This window comes from Fukomys damarensis, unplaced genomic scaffold (genome assembly GCF_012274545.1).
Source record: "Fukomys damarensis isolate Sample0158 unplaced genomic scaffold, DMR_v1.0_HiC HiC_scaffold_17, whole genome shotgun sequence".
Taxonomy (NCBI): Eukaryota; Metazoa; Chordata; class Mammalia; order Rodentia; family Bathyergidae; genus Fukomys; species Fukomys damarensis.
In genome coordinates this window covers 28322036-28335259 of record NW_022900929.1, presented here as the reverse complement: position 1 = coordinate 28335259, position 13224 = coordinate 28322036, and the positions used below count along the sequence as shown (strand labels likewise).

At 52.0% G+C, this 13224-nt stretch overlaps 1 protein-coding gene across 9 annotated transcripts in view; it reads right to left on the bottom strand.

The window, feature by feature from the left end:
- The window catches only part of Ikzf1 (IKAROS family zinc finger 1), an 86602-nt gene that overhangs the window by 35354 nt on the left and 38024 nt on the right, over window positions 1–13224 (bottom strand). The window contains exon 1 of one of the 9 annotated variants that reach the window (XM_033764928.1): window positions 3182–3519. The exons of the other annotated variants lie outside the window; for them this stretch is intronic. Within the exon in view, the coding sequence (XP_033620819.1) occupies window positions 3182–3230 (49 nt within the window). The 5' untranslated portion in view covers window positions 3231–3519. Of the gene's footprint in view, window positions 1–3181; window positions 3520–13224 lie in introns of those variants that run through there. 9 annotated transcript variants of the gene reach the window in all.

Below are 13224 nucleotides of genomic sequence, written 5' to 3'. Positions count from 1 at the left end.
TATCTTCTTAGGGGACACAGCGAACACCTTAGGCTGAAGCACTTCTGCCAAAGGGCAGGGAGGAAGCTCAGCAGGACAGCACTGCCTAGCTTGTGCGAGGTCCTGGGCTCCATCCCAGCACACACTCACACACACACACACACACACACACACACGCACAGAGCTCCTGTTAACAAACCTATGGCTTGGGAAGGGAGAAATGAACAGACTTTCTTCCAGAGTAGAAGTAAAGAGAAAACACTTGCAAAGACCTGGGCTATGCATGGAGGCACATATTCAACAGGCTCCTAGCACGCCTGGGGTGGCTTCTGAGTATTACAGCTTCCTGCTTTTCCTTTCTTAAAAATACATGAAATGATGTTTGCTTATTTTGATATCAAGGATTCAAAAGCACCAGGGTGACATTTCCAAGTCCTGTAATTTAAGGAGAACCCTGTGAAAAGGAAGAGAGTGAAAAATACTAACTACAGTGAGAGAAGCCGGGTGGGGTGGTGCACACCTCCAGTCCAGGACTCATCTGGGAGGCTGAGGCAGGAGGATCATGAATTCGAGCCCATCCCGGGCAACTGAACAACCGAATGAGACCTTGCCTCCAAATTGAAACTAAAAAGGGCTAGAGATGTGGCTCAATGTGAAGATCCTGGGTTTAATCCTCAGTGGCACAAAGAAAAAAACAGTGAGAAAACTTAGCTTTAAAATCATGGAAGAAACAGGCATTCAAGCAGTAAATAGCAGGAAGAGAACAAAAATGGCCAATGAATGACGTGACAGAAAGGCTCCTTACTCTTCGGGAGGGGCCAGGTGTCAGGTATGGCTCTCACAGAGCAGCAGGTTGTTCCGTGGCTGCCAGCCTCAAAGGCTGGAGATGGGAGCAACTATAGTGGCTTTACTTCCGACTGCCTTCCTGAGTCAGGGTTCTTTCATGTGCTGTCAACTCACAGAGGGGTACTACTCAGCCACAGAGAAAGATACAGCTGGGTCGTTTGTAGGGACATGAATGTGCCCTGAGACCATAATGCTGAGCAAAGCAAATGAGATAAAGGAGGTTTGGTGTTATGTGGGTTTTCTTATTTGAGAAACCCCCACTGCAAATAATTTGAGGAATAAAATAAAAGACAGAGGATAGGAAACAGGGAGGTAGACTTTTTCTTGTAAATGGGAAGGAGAACCAGAGATGAGCAGAGGGAGAGGGAAGGAACGGGAAATAAAAAGGACTAAGATATGATACGTACACACACCAGCTCCCGATGATGAATGCATCACAGATATATACTAATAAGAGAGGAGTAAGAAATAAGTCCACGAAAAATAGAAACCAGGAGAAGAAAGATAAACAAGGCTCTTGACTCAGCACATGGAGATGCGGGCAGAGCAAGAGCTGAGCGAGGACCTCTGTCTTGTCCTGTGGTCCCCAGAGCAGCCCGGGGACAGGCCCCACCCCTCAGAGGCCCGACACTCACACCATTCCCTCCCTTCCCCACCCGGCCTGGCTGGCCCCAAAGACTCCAGAAGCCCTGGAGCTGCCCAGGGAGGCCCGAGATAAAGTAATCTCTCCTGGGACACACAGGGTGGGACCCAACGGGTCCCTGACTGAATTCCATGCACAGGGTGGTGGCTCAGCAGGGCGCAAGGGGGGAGGGACTGGAAGCTGCCTGGCTCCGGGGACCCATATATAGTGTGTCTGCAGGGAGGCGACCCCGTGTGTCCACTGGGCTGTGGGGCCATGGGGGGTGCAGGCCTCGTCCCGGCGTAGCCATCGCTCCAATGCTGCTCCTCAGGCACCTGCTTGGGCAGTAGCCCTGGGCACAGGGTACACCTGTCCCTGAGCTGGCTGCTCTCAGAGGGAAGGCTGGGGCCAGGGTGAGGCTGGAGCCGGAGGGTAGGGCGGGTGCATCTGGCCTGGTGCACAGGCCTGCACAGGAGGTGTGCAAGAGTGGCCACCTGTGTGCACGCATGTGTGCAGCTCAGGGAGGCTGCTCTCCCGGCACAAGTGCACGCATAGGCAGTGACTGTGGGGTGGCGATGACTTCCGCACTGCAGGCGTGGGGTTCGCAGCTGACCCCAACATGGAACTGTCCCCCTGCTTGCCTGGGCACAGGGCCAGGACTCCACACTGTGTTACTCTTCTTCTGAGGAGCTCTTCAAAGCTCTCCCTGTTTCTTTTTTCTTTATTTCCTGTTTCTTTTTATTTCTTTATTTTTCCCTTGATTTTTTTCTTTTCTTTCCCTCCCTCCCTTCCAACCTGCTTCCCTTCGTCTCCCTTTTCCCTCCTGCTCTCTCTCCTTCCTCCTCTTCTTCCTTTCCTCCTTCTTCACCTCCTTTCTGTCCTCTTCTTTCTCCTGTTTCTTTGCTGCAGTTCTGGGGCTGGAACCCGGGCTTCCCTGTGAGCTCCACCCTCAGCCCTTTTGTATTTTCTATTTTGAGCCTGGGTCTCATTAAGTCACTCAATCTCCAGGCGGAGCCCAAACTCGTGCCCTTCTGTGGGATTATGGGGCTGCTGCATCACCACACCAGGCAATTTTTCTTTCCTTTTTCTTCCTTCCCCCCGCCCCCATTATTTCCCAATCTTTAGCCCCAGACCTCATACATGCTAAGCACATGCTGTTCCACGTGACCATCCCAAACAGCAGGCTGGCACCACTGGCAGGACCCTGAGCACTGCTCAGCCTCTGCCAGGTGCACTGAGAGGGAGCTGTCCTAGCCCTGCCTCAGCTTCCTCATGCAGGAAACCCAGAAAATGCCAGCTTCACGACTCCTTGGGGCCCAGATGCCCGGTCTGGTCCACCGCAGCCCTGAGAAAAGCCAGCTGCCCAGACGGCACTGTCACCTCCCTGGCTCAGCTCCACGCTCTGCAGCCCTGGGCTTCCTGGCACTGCTGCCCAAGTCACACGAGTTCCCTGAAGGACCTTAAATGTCACCTTTTTCTCAGGAGGTAGCAGCTGCTTCTTAGGATTACAGTGTCTCCAAAAGTCCTGTCCTTCACAGCAGCAGCGTTTCTCCGAAAGGGGCTGTTCCTCCCTCTCTTTCCCGTCTTTCTCCCTTTATGATTCAGCAGTTTTGGGAACTGTATGGAAATGACCCGCGTGGGTCAGGCCTGCTTCCAGCCAAGATCCCAGAAGCCCGAGTCCTTGGTGGCATCAAAGTCCCGGTGAGACTCCAGCTGCACATGCTGTGCCCTTACCAGTGTCACAACCTGAGGCAGCCCTGGGAAGACGGGCAGTCCACCCCATTTCCCCTCAGGAGAAGCGAAGCTCAGGTCACCCACACAGCGGTCCAGGTGCCAGAGGAGCACCTGGGCACAGCCGGGCCCCAGGGGTGGTGGCAGAGCCTGGCTTGGGATGGAGGCGACCGCACCCCGCCATGGCAGAGAGGAAGTTGGGCGCCAGGGGCTCTGGGGCCAGCAGGACCCTGAGGAGAGGACTGAGTCTCCTTCCAGGGCAGCAAGGGGTCCCCATGGGTTACAGCACACTGGGTGGCGGCCAGCAGGGTGAGGCCAAGCTTCCCAACCCCACTTCTCCATTCCTGTGCCCCAGCTCCCGCCTCATCCAGATGCTCCCTCTGTCGGGAGGCAGGGCCACAGCCGCGATTGTGACACCGCGCCTGTGTCACAGCGCAACTGGGTTTCCACATCCTCCCGGTCGCACTGTAAGAGCCAAAGAAGAGGAAGCAGGCACATAGTGAAATATAGGAATGCAGGAAAAGAGGAAGCCGCCCAGGACTGAGCCCAACCGCCATGCGGGGCGAGGGAGGAGTGACAGAAAGGGAAGTGCAGGGCAGGAATGGCGCACACTCACGGGGCTGGAGGGGCAGTGCATGCACGTGTGCACACACACGGTACACACATGGACACACAGAGGAAAGACAGACACAGGCAGAGACACAGAATACAAACACACCTGCAAATCTATTCACACACGGATGAAGAGATGTACACACAGACACACACTCACTTCTACACAGACACGGGCACACAGGTACAGACACATGCTCATTCACACACAGGCACACACACACCCTCACCCACACACGCATACAGAGTTACACAAGTATGCAATTACACACAGTCACCACACAGACACCTAACACATGGCACACACACACACACACACACACACACACACACACACACACACGTATGCACCCAATCTTTCTTGTCCTAAATCAAACCTGAGAACCAAGCTCTGGGAGCACAGCCCCGGGGTGGAGTCTGCTGTGAACACCTGCTGGCTGCCAGAACACCTGCCCATGGGGCCACATGGATTCCGGGGGTCTTTGCTGTCATACTCTCGTAGTCAAGAAGCCAGAGTGAGCACATGGCACAGCTTCCTTACTGCATAATTGCAATGTAATTTTAGGGCAGAGACAGACACAGATGAAAGGGAAGAAAGGTAGGACATCCAGGTAGCTGTGATATCATGTTTTGGATGGGGAGAGGAGAGGGAAGCCTAGGACAGAACAGCATGGCAGTGAGTGCACCACGGTGGCGTTTTCTGTTGGCGGAGAGACCCGGCCAAGCTGCAGTCCAGGAATCCCCAGCAGAGCGGTTGGAGGCTGCTTCGCCTGGACGCCCCACATGGGAAGAGAGTCCCCGTACAGTGCGGGTTTATAGCCAGCACCCTCCTGGCCCTGCTCCTTGCTTTCCCAGGAGAGACACGGGCTGCTCCCAAGACTGAACCCTGACAATCTGATCCACAAATCTTTAGTTGGAGGACACCTGAGGATGATCCTTTTCATCTGCCATGAATATGCGCAGAAAGGCTGCAGACAGGCAGATGTGGACAGAAGCTCTGCCCAACTCACCTCTGTCTGGTAGTGGGGCCTCCCTGGGCCTGATGGTGTACACAGGATGCCCCTTTAGCGGCTTCCCCTTCTCCCAGTCTCTGAGGGTGTCATCCTCCAGGTGTCTGTCCCAGAGCAGTTCTCCTCCCGGAGAAGTAGTGTTCCTGTGTCTTGGTCCTCTCCCTGCAGGACACTTGGAACCCAGTGCCTCCATCTGACCCAGAGTCCTGGCCCATCCCCTGAAGGGATGCTGGGCAGGTGCTTTGGCTGACATTTCTGCGTCTGCCACTCAATGCCCTTCCCTACCAGGACATTTTTGACATCCGTGTGTCACACTGTAGCAGGCTGTGCAAGCACTGAAACCCCCAGCATGGCTGAGACAAACTGCAGTGCATTTGGCAAGCACCCACTCAGCATGGGGCCCCAGGACTCCAGGCCCTCCGGGGGATGCACCAGCTGCACCCCAAGGCAATCATGAAGCGTGCTGACAAGTGCCTCCTGGAATGTGTTCCTGATTCTTGGAAAAGAAATGCTAGAGGACTGGAAAGAGGGTAAACAGCGTCCCCTGCTCTTCTGGGCCCTCTCAGGATGGGGCGTGGTGCCCTCACCCCAGCTCTGCCACCTGCTTTCCTCCCTGGGCCCCGTGCCACTCACAAGGTGCAGCAGGGACACAGGACACTCAGCTCTGCTGTGCCTTGGATGCAAGAACACACACAGCGGAGAATGATGGACGGCCTTTGCCATGGACCGCTCTCTCCTCACCCGACACCCCCAGGGTCACTATCAATTTAAGCTGGCTGTTCCTGGCTCTGTGTGGCCTTACTTCCTTGAGGGCTCACACTTGAAGGGCATACTTGGGTTTAAACCCCAAGTTAGAGATGAATCCACAGAACCCACAAACAGGTATGTTTTCTCTGCAGCTCTGCCCTGTCCGCTCTGGGCTAGCTGGGTCCCAGTGTTCAGGCATCTCCTGGGGACAGGCGCTGGGATCTTGTCCAGGACAACAGCTCTGCCCTGCAGAAAGCAGTGAGGCCCCGAGCCAATGCCCATGGGCAGAAATATGCAAGAGGACAGTGACACTTCTTAATAACAAATGTCAGTAACTCACCGGTACATCCGGAGGTGCACAGGTGAGTCCCCTAAGTAAGCACAAACGCTGAGTACCCTGGAGCAAAGGGCCCAGGTCTTGGGTCCCCAGAGGAACTCACCTGGCTTCCTAACTCTTGGGGCCTGGCTGTCCTCCCATGTCATCTGGTCACCCTCCCCAGTGTTCTGTGCATGTCATTAATTGCACCACTGTCACCGATGTCCTCAGTATGTCTCACCAGTCACTTTGCCACTACATCCCTAGGGATGGGTCTCAGGGGCCCGTGCCATGACATCAGAGCACCCCGTGGTCCAAGCTGGCCGGGAGATGAGCACGGGGACAGTGACTTAGCTTTCTGCTCTCCCTCTCTGTGCCAGCATCCCCACTGCAGAAGCAAAGGAAGCAGAGGCAGACAGGTATCTGCAGGTCCAGGTGTCTGTGCAGGTGGGCAGCCTGGCGGGGCTGTGAAGGCCAAAACTACCCACCACCTGTCAGCAGCAAGAGTCAAGTCTCATCAGTCTTTACATCTCCCTCTCTTTGCCTCCCCCTCAATTTTGTCATTTTTATCCATCTACCATTTCTACAGGGTGGGCACTGAACCCAGGGCCTCTGTACTCAGCTACGCCCTCAGCCTTTTTTTGTTTTCATATGTTTTAGTTTGAGGCGGGGTCTGGTTAAGTCACTAAATTGCCCATGCTGGGCTCATACTCGCAGTCCTGCCTGCGCCTCTCAGAGCACTGTTGTCACAGATGTCCTTAGTCTCCTTAAAGGCAAATGTCCTGAAAATCTTGTTGGCATGGAACTGCAAACCCCTCTGCAGGCAAGCGTGGCTGTGGGAGCTGTTTTCACTCACGTTCCACAGTCCCAGGCTTCCAGCCCTTTCCTTCACACCTTGTGCCTTTTCAGAACAGATTCTGCCATAAAAAACTAAGTCAGAAAAGAGGCATGGGGAGCCATCACCTTGCTTATGAGCAACACTCAATTTCACGCAATAAATTGTAAAAGAATTCCAAACCTATGTAAGAAGGGAATGCACAGCCTACTTGTAGTTGTAAATAGAAATAGAAAGCTTTAACCTTTGGCCTTGACAATATATTTTAATCTAGGCCAAGATAAGACAGGGCAGAGGGCCAAGTAAAATAAAATTCCTGACAGCTAGTAGAAGCGTATTTGCATATTTGTACATGACAGAAGGGAATATGGGTCAGGTTCGGTTTCATCGTGGAGGCTGCAGGTTTCAGGGGCAGAAGTACAAGCACAGTTAGGACTGGAAGGATCTGAATGAAAATCGAAGAGGTGGAAGACCTCAGGCCTTGGCTGCATTTGCAACAGAAATCCCTGAGGGCTCAACAGCCACCAGCCGTCCTTGTCCCCTCCCACTGGCCTGACCATCTACAGCACCAGCCAGAGGCGAGGTCCCTGCGGGAAGGGGAGTGTATAGGAGAGAAGTTGTAATTTAGAAAGCAGATGAGATAACTGACATTGTGAAATGGGAAGAAAAGGACTAAAGGTGTAGGGAAGGTGGGATGGGTAGCGGAAGGGTAATAAGGGAAAAGAAGAAAATGTGAGAAAATGAAAGGATGGAAATAAAGTGGTTGTAAATGGGGAGAGGAGGAGGGGGTAAAGGGAGGGCAGGAACAAGGGGGAAAAGGGAGAACCAAGACCTGTCATGTAGAGGTACAAGATCCCAACAATGAAAGTAACTGTACTGTATCCCTAAAATGTACCAATAAACTCAATTAAAAAAAAAAAAAAGCAAAGAGACAGAAAGAGGTACCATAGAGATACAAGGATCCACAGTCAGGATCCTTCAGGTCCTGCCACGAGCCTGTGGCTTTTCCCGTCAAATAGAGAAGCTGTGGATTAACACAGGCAAGTACGCCTTTAGGCATGAGGAAGGCTACATATCTGAAATATGGACTGACACAGAAAACCTACAGGCAGTACCTGCAGACAAGAGGTGTGCTGCTGGGGTGAGTGGGTGTGTGAGGGAGGGCTGGGGCACAGCCCAGGGCAGGGAGCCTGCCTGGCATTCGTCTCCCCGGGCTCCACCCCCAGCCCACAAACAAGTGAGTAAATAAAAGATCATAGAGGATGAATGAGTAAGCTAATGAACTGGTAATATACAACATGTGTGCTACCAATGACCTGCCTGAGGTGTCAGGCTTAGTATTTGTGAGCTAAACTTGAGAAAAGGTTAGCACATTTTCAGTCTTTAAAGGGCTGGGTCCTTGGCTGACTGGAGCAAGGCCCTGAGTTCAATCCCCAGGACCGACCTCAGCCCCCAAAACACTAACCTTCAAAGAATCTTGGGGCAAGAGATGTCGAGTAGGTTCAGGGTGGTTCCTTATCCAAAAGGAATTGCACTGGAAATCGAGGGCAGAAGGCTCAAGTGGTTTGGAAACCTGAGTCCCAAGAGGGTCTCCCCTCTGATGTGCTGGATTCAGGAGAAGCTAGCCGAGTTAAGCAGGAGGACCTCATCAGAGACCTGCTACAGCTACCAGTGTCACAGAGGCTCTGAGCCTTCTGCTGTCGCAAAGTGCTGGCCAGGTGGTTTTAGAATGGACTGGACGGTGAGCTTCGCTCCCAGATCCATTTCTTTTGCAGGTTGGATGCAACTGGGTGCTGGATGCAGAAATCCTGGGCAGGGGCGAAACGGCTTGGTGTTGGTGGCTTTCAAGGACCTGCTCTGGGAGAGCAGGCAGGGAGGAAACAGAGTTCTGAGAGTAAAAACAGGAAATGGGTGAATTCAGTGGCCCTTCTGGGAAATGGTGAAATGAAATGTGTTTCAACCTTAAGGTGTAATCATGCAGAACAGAGTTTATCAAGGTTATGAAGACACAGGACTTCTCACCAAGATAAATGCCTCTTAAAGTTACACAAACCCAGCTGATATAGCAGCTCAGTCCAACCCTGCAATATCACAGGGCTATAACAAATACAAACACCTCTAGTCTCACAACATAAGACCTACATGAAGACAGAGGCAGCACTGATGGAGAATTGTGATGCGGTCCCTATTTCAGCGACCTCACACCAAAGCTCCCCAAGCCATAATTACTTTGCATCATTATGTTATCCACAGGCGGACACAGGAATTGAAGTAAACAGCCAGAGTTACTGTGTTGAACCGAAACCCCCCTTCAGGGAAGCACAGCTTGCATTTAGAAAGAGCAGGCTTCAAGCTGGGGACTGTGTCAAAGGCCAGCACACTCTGCCGGCTCATTCTTGGCCTGGCCTCCTGGGACACCACCTGTCACCCAACCGCAGCAGCCGGCTCTGCTCACAGAGATGAAATGGCACCCAGAGCCCCACAGTCCCCTTTCACAGGTTGACACCAGGCGGTTGACAAATCGTACCAAAGATCTACATTTATGAGTAACCATGCAAATGAGAGGGAATGAAAGAACAGAAATGATGGGAAATTTACCAGTGTAAGTATTTTCACACTTCAGTGACACATTTCTAACGGTCAGGAGCCAGACGGACTTATCTGCCTGCAAGCTTAGCTTCTCTGGGTGAAAGGAGTTATCAGGACCTGATTCACCCTCCTACCTCTGCCTTCTGCCAAGGATTTGCTGGGTGGCTGTGAGCCCCCTGGGAGTGAATGTTCTCTCTCAGTCAGGGTGAGAAGTGGGAATCAGGAATGCTGCGTGTTCAGGCACTTCTGCACCAGGATGGAGAAGGTGGCAGATGAGGGGTGCAGGGAGGCTGAAACAGGCCAGCTCAGAGGTGGGGTCCCTGCCAAGCAGGCAATGCCCAGAGCCCCGGGTGCTCCGTCCAGGTGAGGGCCCAGGACTTCAGGCCCTGAGGTAGTAGATAAGAGAGGTGGCCGCCATGCAAAGCCAAGCAGGAGCCCACCATGGACATGGGTCCCCAGGTCACCCAGGACTGCTCCAGACCCCTGACTACACAACACTGCCCTCAGCCTCCTCCTAGGGAGCCCCACTCTTGACTTGGGCTCATTCCAGCTGCTTCTCTCCTGGCTTCTTCTTGTGAACTTCAGTCTCTCTAAGCCTACTTCTTTCTGAATGAATTTATCCAGTAAGACAGACAAACTCCCTTGTTTCCAGATTCTTGGCTCAAATGGTGGGTGGAACTCTCCCATGTATGCCTAATTTGTTTATCGCAGACCCTGCAACCTCCTCCTCTCCCCTCCCATCCCCCCCTCCTCTCTCCCCTCCCCTCCCCTTCTCTCCTGTCCTCTTTTTGCCATTTGGATGACCAAGCCCAGCACTCTAGGCCAGTGATTTGTCACTGAGCCCCTCGCAGCACCTGTAACGTGTTTTCACACAGAACAACGAATGCGCTCCAGTTGTCGGGTTCTAATCGGGTGACCCGTGCTATATGCCTTCTTGGTAAAAGGCAATAACAGAAGAAATGGGCTGACCAGGAATCACTTTGGGGCAGAAGAGCCACCCTGGAGACTCCCTGCCCAGCGATACAGTGCATTTCCCGAAGGCCATGTCTGGTAGCAGTGGCTCCTGGGTCTGTCCAGGCCCAACACAACTCAGGGCCAGGCAGGCCTCTTCCTGCATCTTCCAGTCTTGGCCCACAACTGCGTTCCTACTCCTGTTCCTTTCTCTTTTCAGTTGCTTTTAAAATCCCAGCCATGCCCCAAGGCACCATGTACAGGTCATTATCTTCTAAAAGCCTACTGCACGCATCGAGACCAAGTCCTCCATGCTTGTTCTGTGGGTTTTCATTCTTCTATCACAGCATTTTGCATATTCCGCCCCCTTGGCATTTTAAGAAGCATCCCTTTTACTCCCATATTGTACTCAACAAATCTTTTATAAACCAAACTAGGCTGGAGAGTAGCTATCGTGACCAGATGTTGTCACCAGCTCACTAATGCTATTTAGAACATGGTACAGGTATGTTTCCACGGCTCATTCTGACAGGGTTTGCTTTCTCGTAGTAGCAAAGGTCATAAACAACACAGGCTTAACCTAAAAAAACAGCAAAATGTAAGAGCACGAAGAGCCCAAAATTTAGAATCAGTAAAATTGGTTTCAGGCAAGTTGTGTGATTTGAATATCAGTTACTAAAGCTCCTTAATTGTGTACAGTCAGTAACCATCTGATCAAAGCATGAGGCCCGACAATTCTACGTGGCTGGTTGCAGTGCCAGAACCCAGGGCAAGTGCTGGCAAGGTGCCCATCATGGGCACAGGGTGAGCAGGCCTGAATCACATCTGCTATGGTGGCTTAATGGGCTTATTCTGTGAACAAAATGGCAGCCTGGGTCACTTTTCCAATGAGCAGGGTCCCTCTATGTCTGAAGAAGATGTCCACAGGCTCAAAACCACAGCTTCCCTGCTCTAATCTTGACACCACAGCAATGAAAAAGCAGCACCTTATGAAGGTGTTTTACCTCAGAGAATGTGCCAAAAAGTAACCGTTACTCACTGTACCTATCCCACTCCTATTTTTATTTTTGAGGTGAGAACGTTGCCAAGAGCCCATTGGTGGGCATCTCATGGAAGCACTGATGGGCAAGTTTTCTCCTCTTTCTCTTTCTTTGGCAAGGATGGACATGGATTCCAAAAAGTCAGACATGTTGTTTTCAGAGGCAGCAACAAAATACTTTAAGGAATTAATTTTTCTAACAAACTTAATTTACTTCTGTGACTGACAAATCAAAGGTGTAGCTTATTGATGAGAAATCAAATAAGGGAACTCTTGGAAATGTCCCTAGTGTGTCGTGGGAGAATCTTGAGATTTTTATGATTCTTTCTAATCAAGGAGAAGTACATGCTCTCTACTTTGATGACTGTAATATGACCGTCCCTCCCTGCCTGGTCCTGTTTCTCTATGGATTTTGGAAGATGAGCCTTCCTGGCCTTCGGGTCTAGGGAAGCAGATGGGAAGGGGACCCACCCAGCAGCTGCAGGACAGTTTCCCACACAGACCATGAAGGTCATGCCAGTGGTCACCAGGAGAGCCTGCCATGCACTGTCATCACCAAGCTCCCCCTCTGCCTATTCCCCTTTTGCTGGAACTCTCTGAGAAACCCTCCCATGTGTACGGTGTATTGACTGCCCTCGCCGGGCCTTGTGACAACACCCAGCATTTCAGCTGCCCGTGGGGAATTCCGGATTCCAGGAGAGGACCTATCTGCTTAAGGGTAACATTTCCACTCACCAGGGAAAAATTAAATTCAATTAAAAATCTGACTGATGAAGCTATTTGCTCTCCTGACTTCACCAGCGTAATTAAGAATGGAAGGAGCATGTTTTCCTGCTCTTGTGTTAGGTGCTTGCCATGACTTTGCTCTCTTCAAGGGACTCAAAAGACTCGGTTCTATGGTTTAAGAAGCGCGGCTTTGACGTTAAGCTTAGTTCTCCCACAAACCATCAGGAACCACTTCCTCTCGCAGGTGTGTGAGCCCACAGGGGCCGTGGGACTGAGCCCTGAGCAGCTAAGGAATGCTGCTGTCATCTTTCAATTACTATTAGTTTAATGTACTAAGAGTCACACTGCTGTGTTAAAAAGGCTATGCTTCCAAACGGGCATCTTATGAGGCTATGGAAATGAGTTGTTTTGGGTTAGGATCTGTCCTAGCTGCACCTGGCATTTCCAAAAGGTCTTTAGGGTTGGGATGAGATAGGCTGGTAATCATCAGACCCTGTCCTCCCCTGAGCAGGGAGCCGAGTCTTCAGAGTCTTTCTGAAAGCCTGACTTGTGAGCTCCAGGTCAGCAGGTATGAAGAGGAGATGGCTGCAGGACCTCAGCATCACCATGGAGAGGTGTTAGGAGGGGACAGCCCCGCTCAGCTCTCTTCTGTGGGATGGGAACAATCACATGTGGGGAGCACTGGGAATGTGCCCAAGTCCCCATGGGTTCACAGACTGGAAGCAGCAAGCCTGGCAGAACCCCATGGCTGGCTGGCTGGCAGGAGGGCTGTCCCCTAGAACCCCAAGGGGGAAGGCGGGTGGAGAAAGGCAGATGAGGACACAGGCAAGTTCCTTCCCAGGCAGCAGGGAGAGTTCTGTGTTCCTTGCTAGGGCCACTAAGGTCCTGTGGGCGCCTGGCTCTAGGGGGACTGGGGATACCAAGAATGCCAGGGTAGGATTAGAACAGGGGAGAGACACAAGGAACATGTCCTGTGGGGTTTATTTCATAATGTTCTGGGGAAGACAGTACACATTAGCTAGGAGAAGGAGATCTTTAGGAGCTTCCTAGAGCTGTCCACAGTGAAGGGAAGGAGGGCTTGAGTACTAGAGAGAAGAGATGAGTGGATAAAGAAAGCGTGGTGATGGGCCGGGGATTTAGCTCAGCGGTTTGGTGGCCTGCCTTGCAAGCACAAGGACCAGAGTTCAATCCCCGGTACCAAAAAAAAAAAAAAAAAAAAAA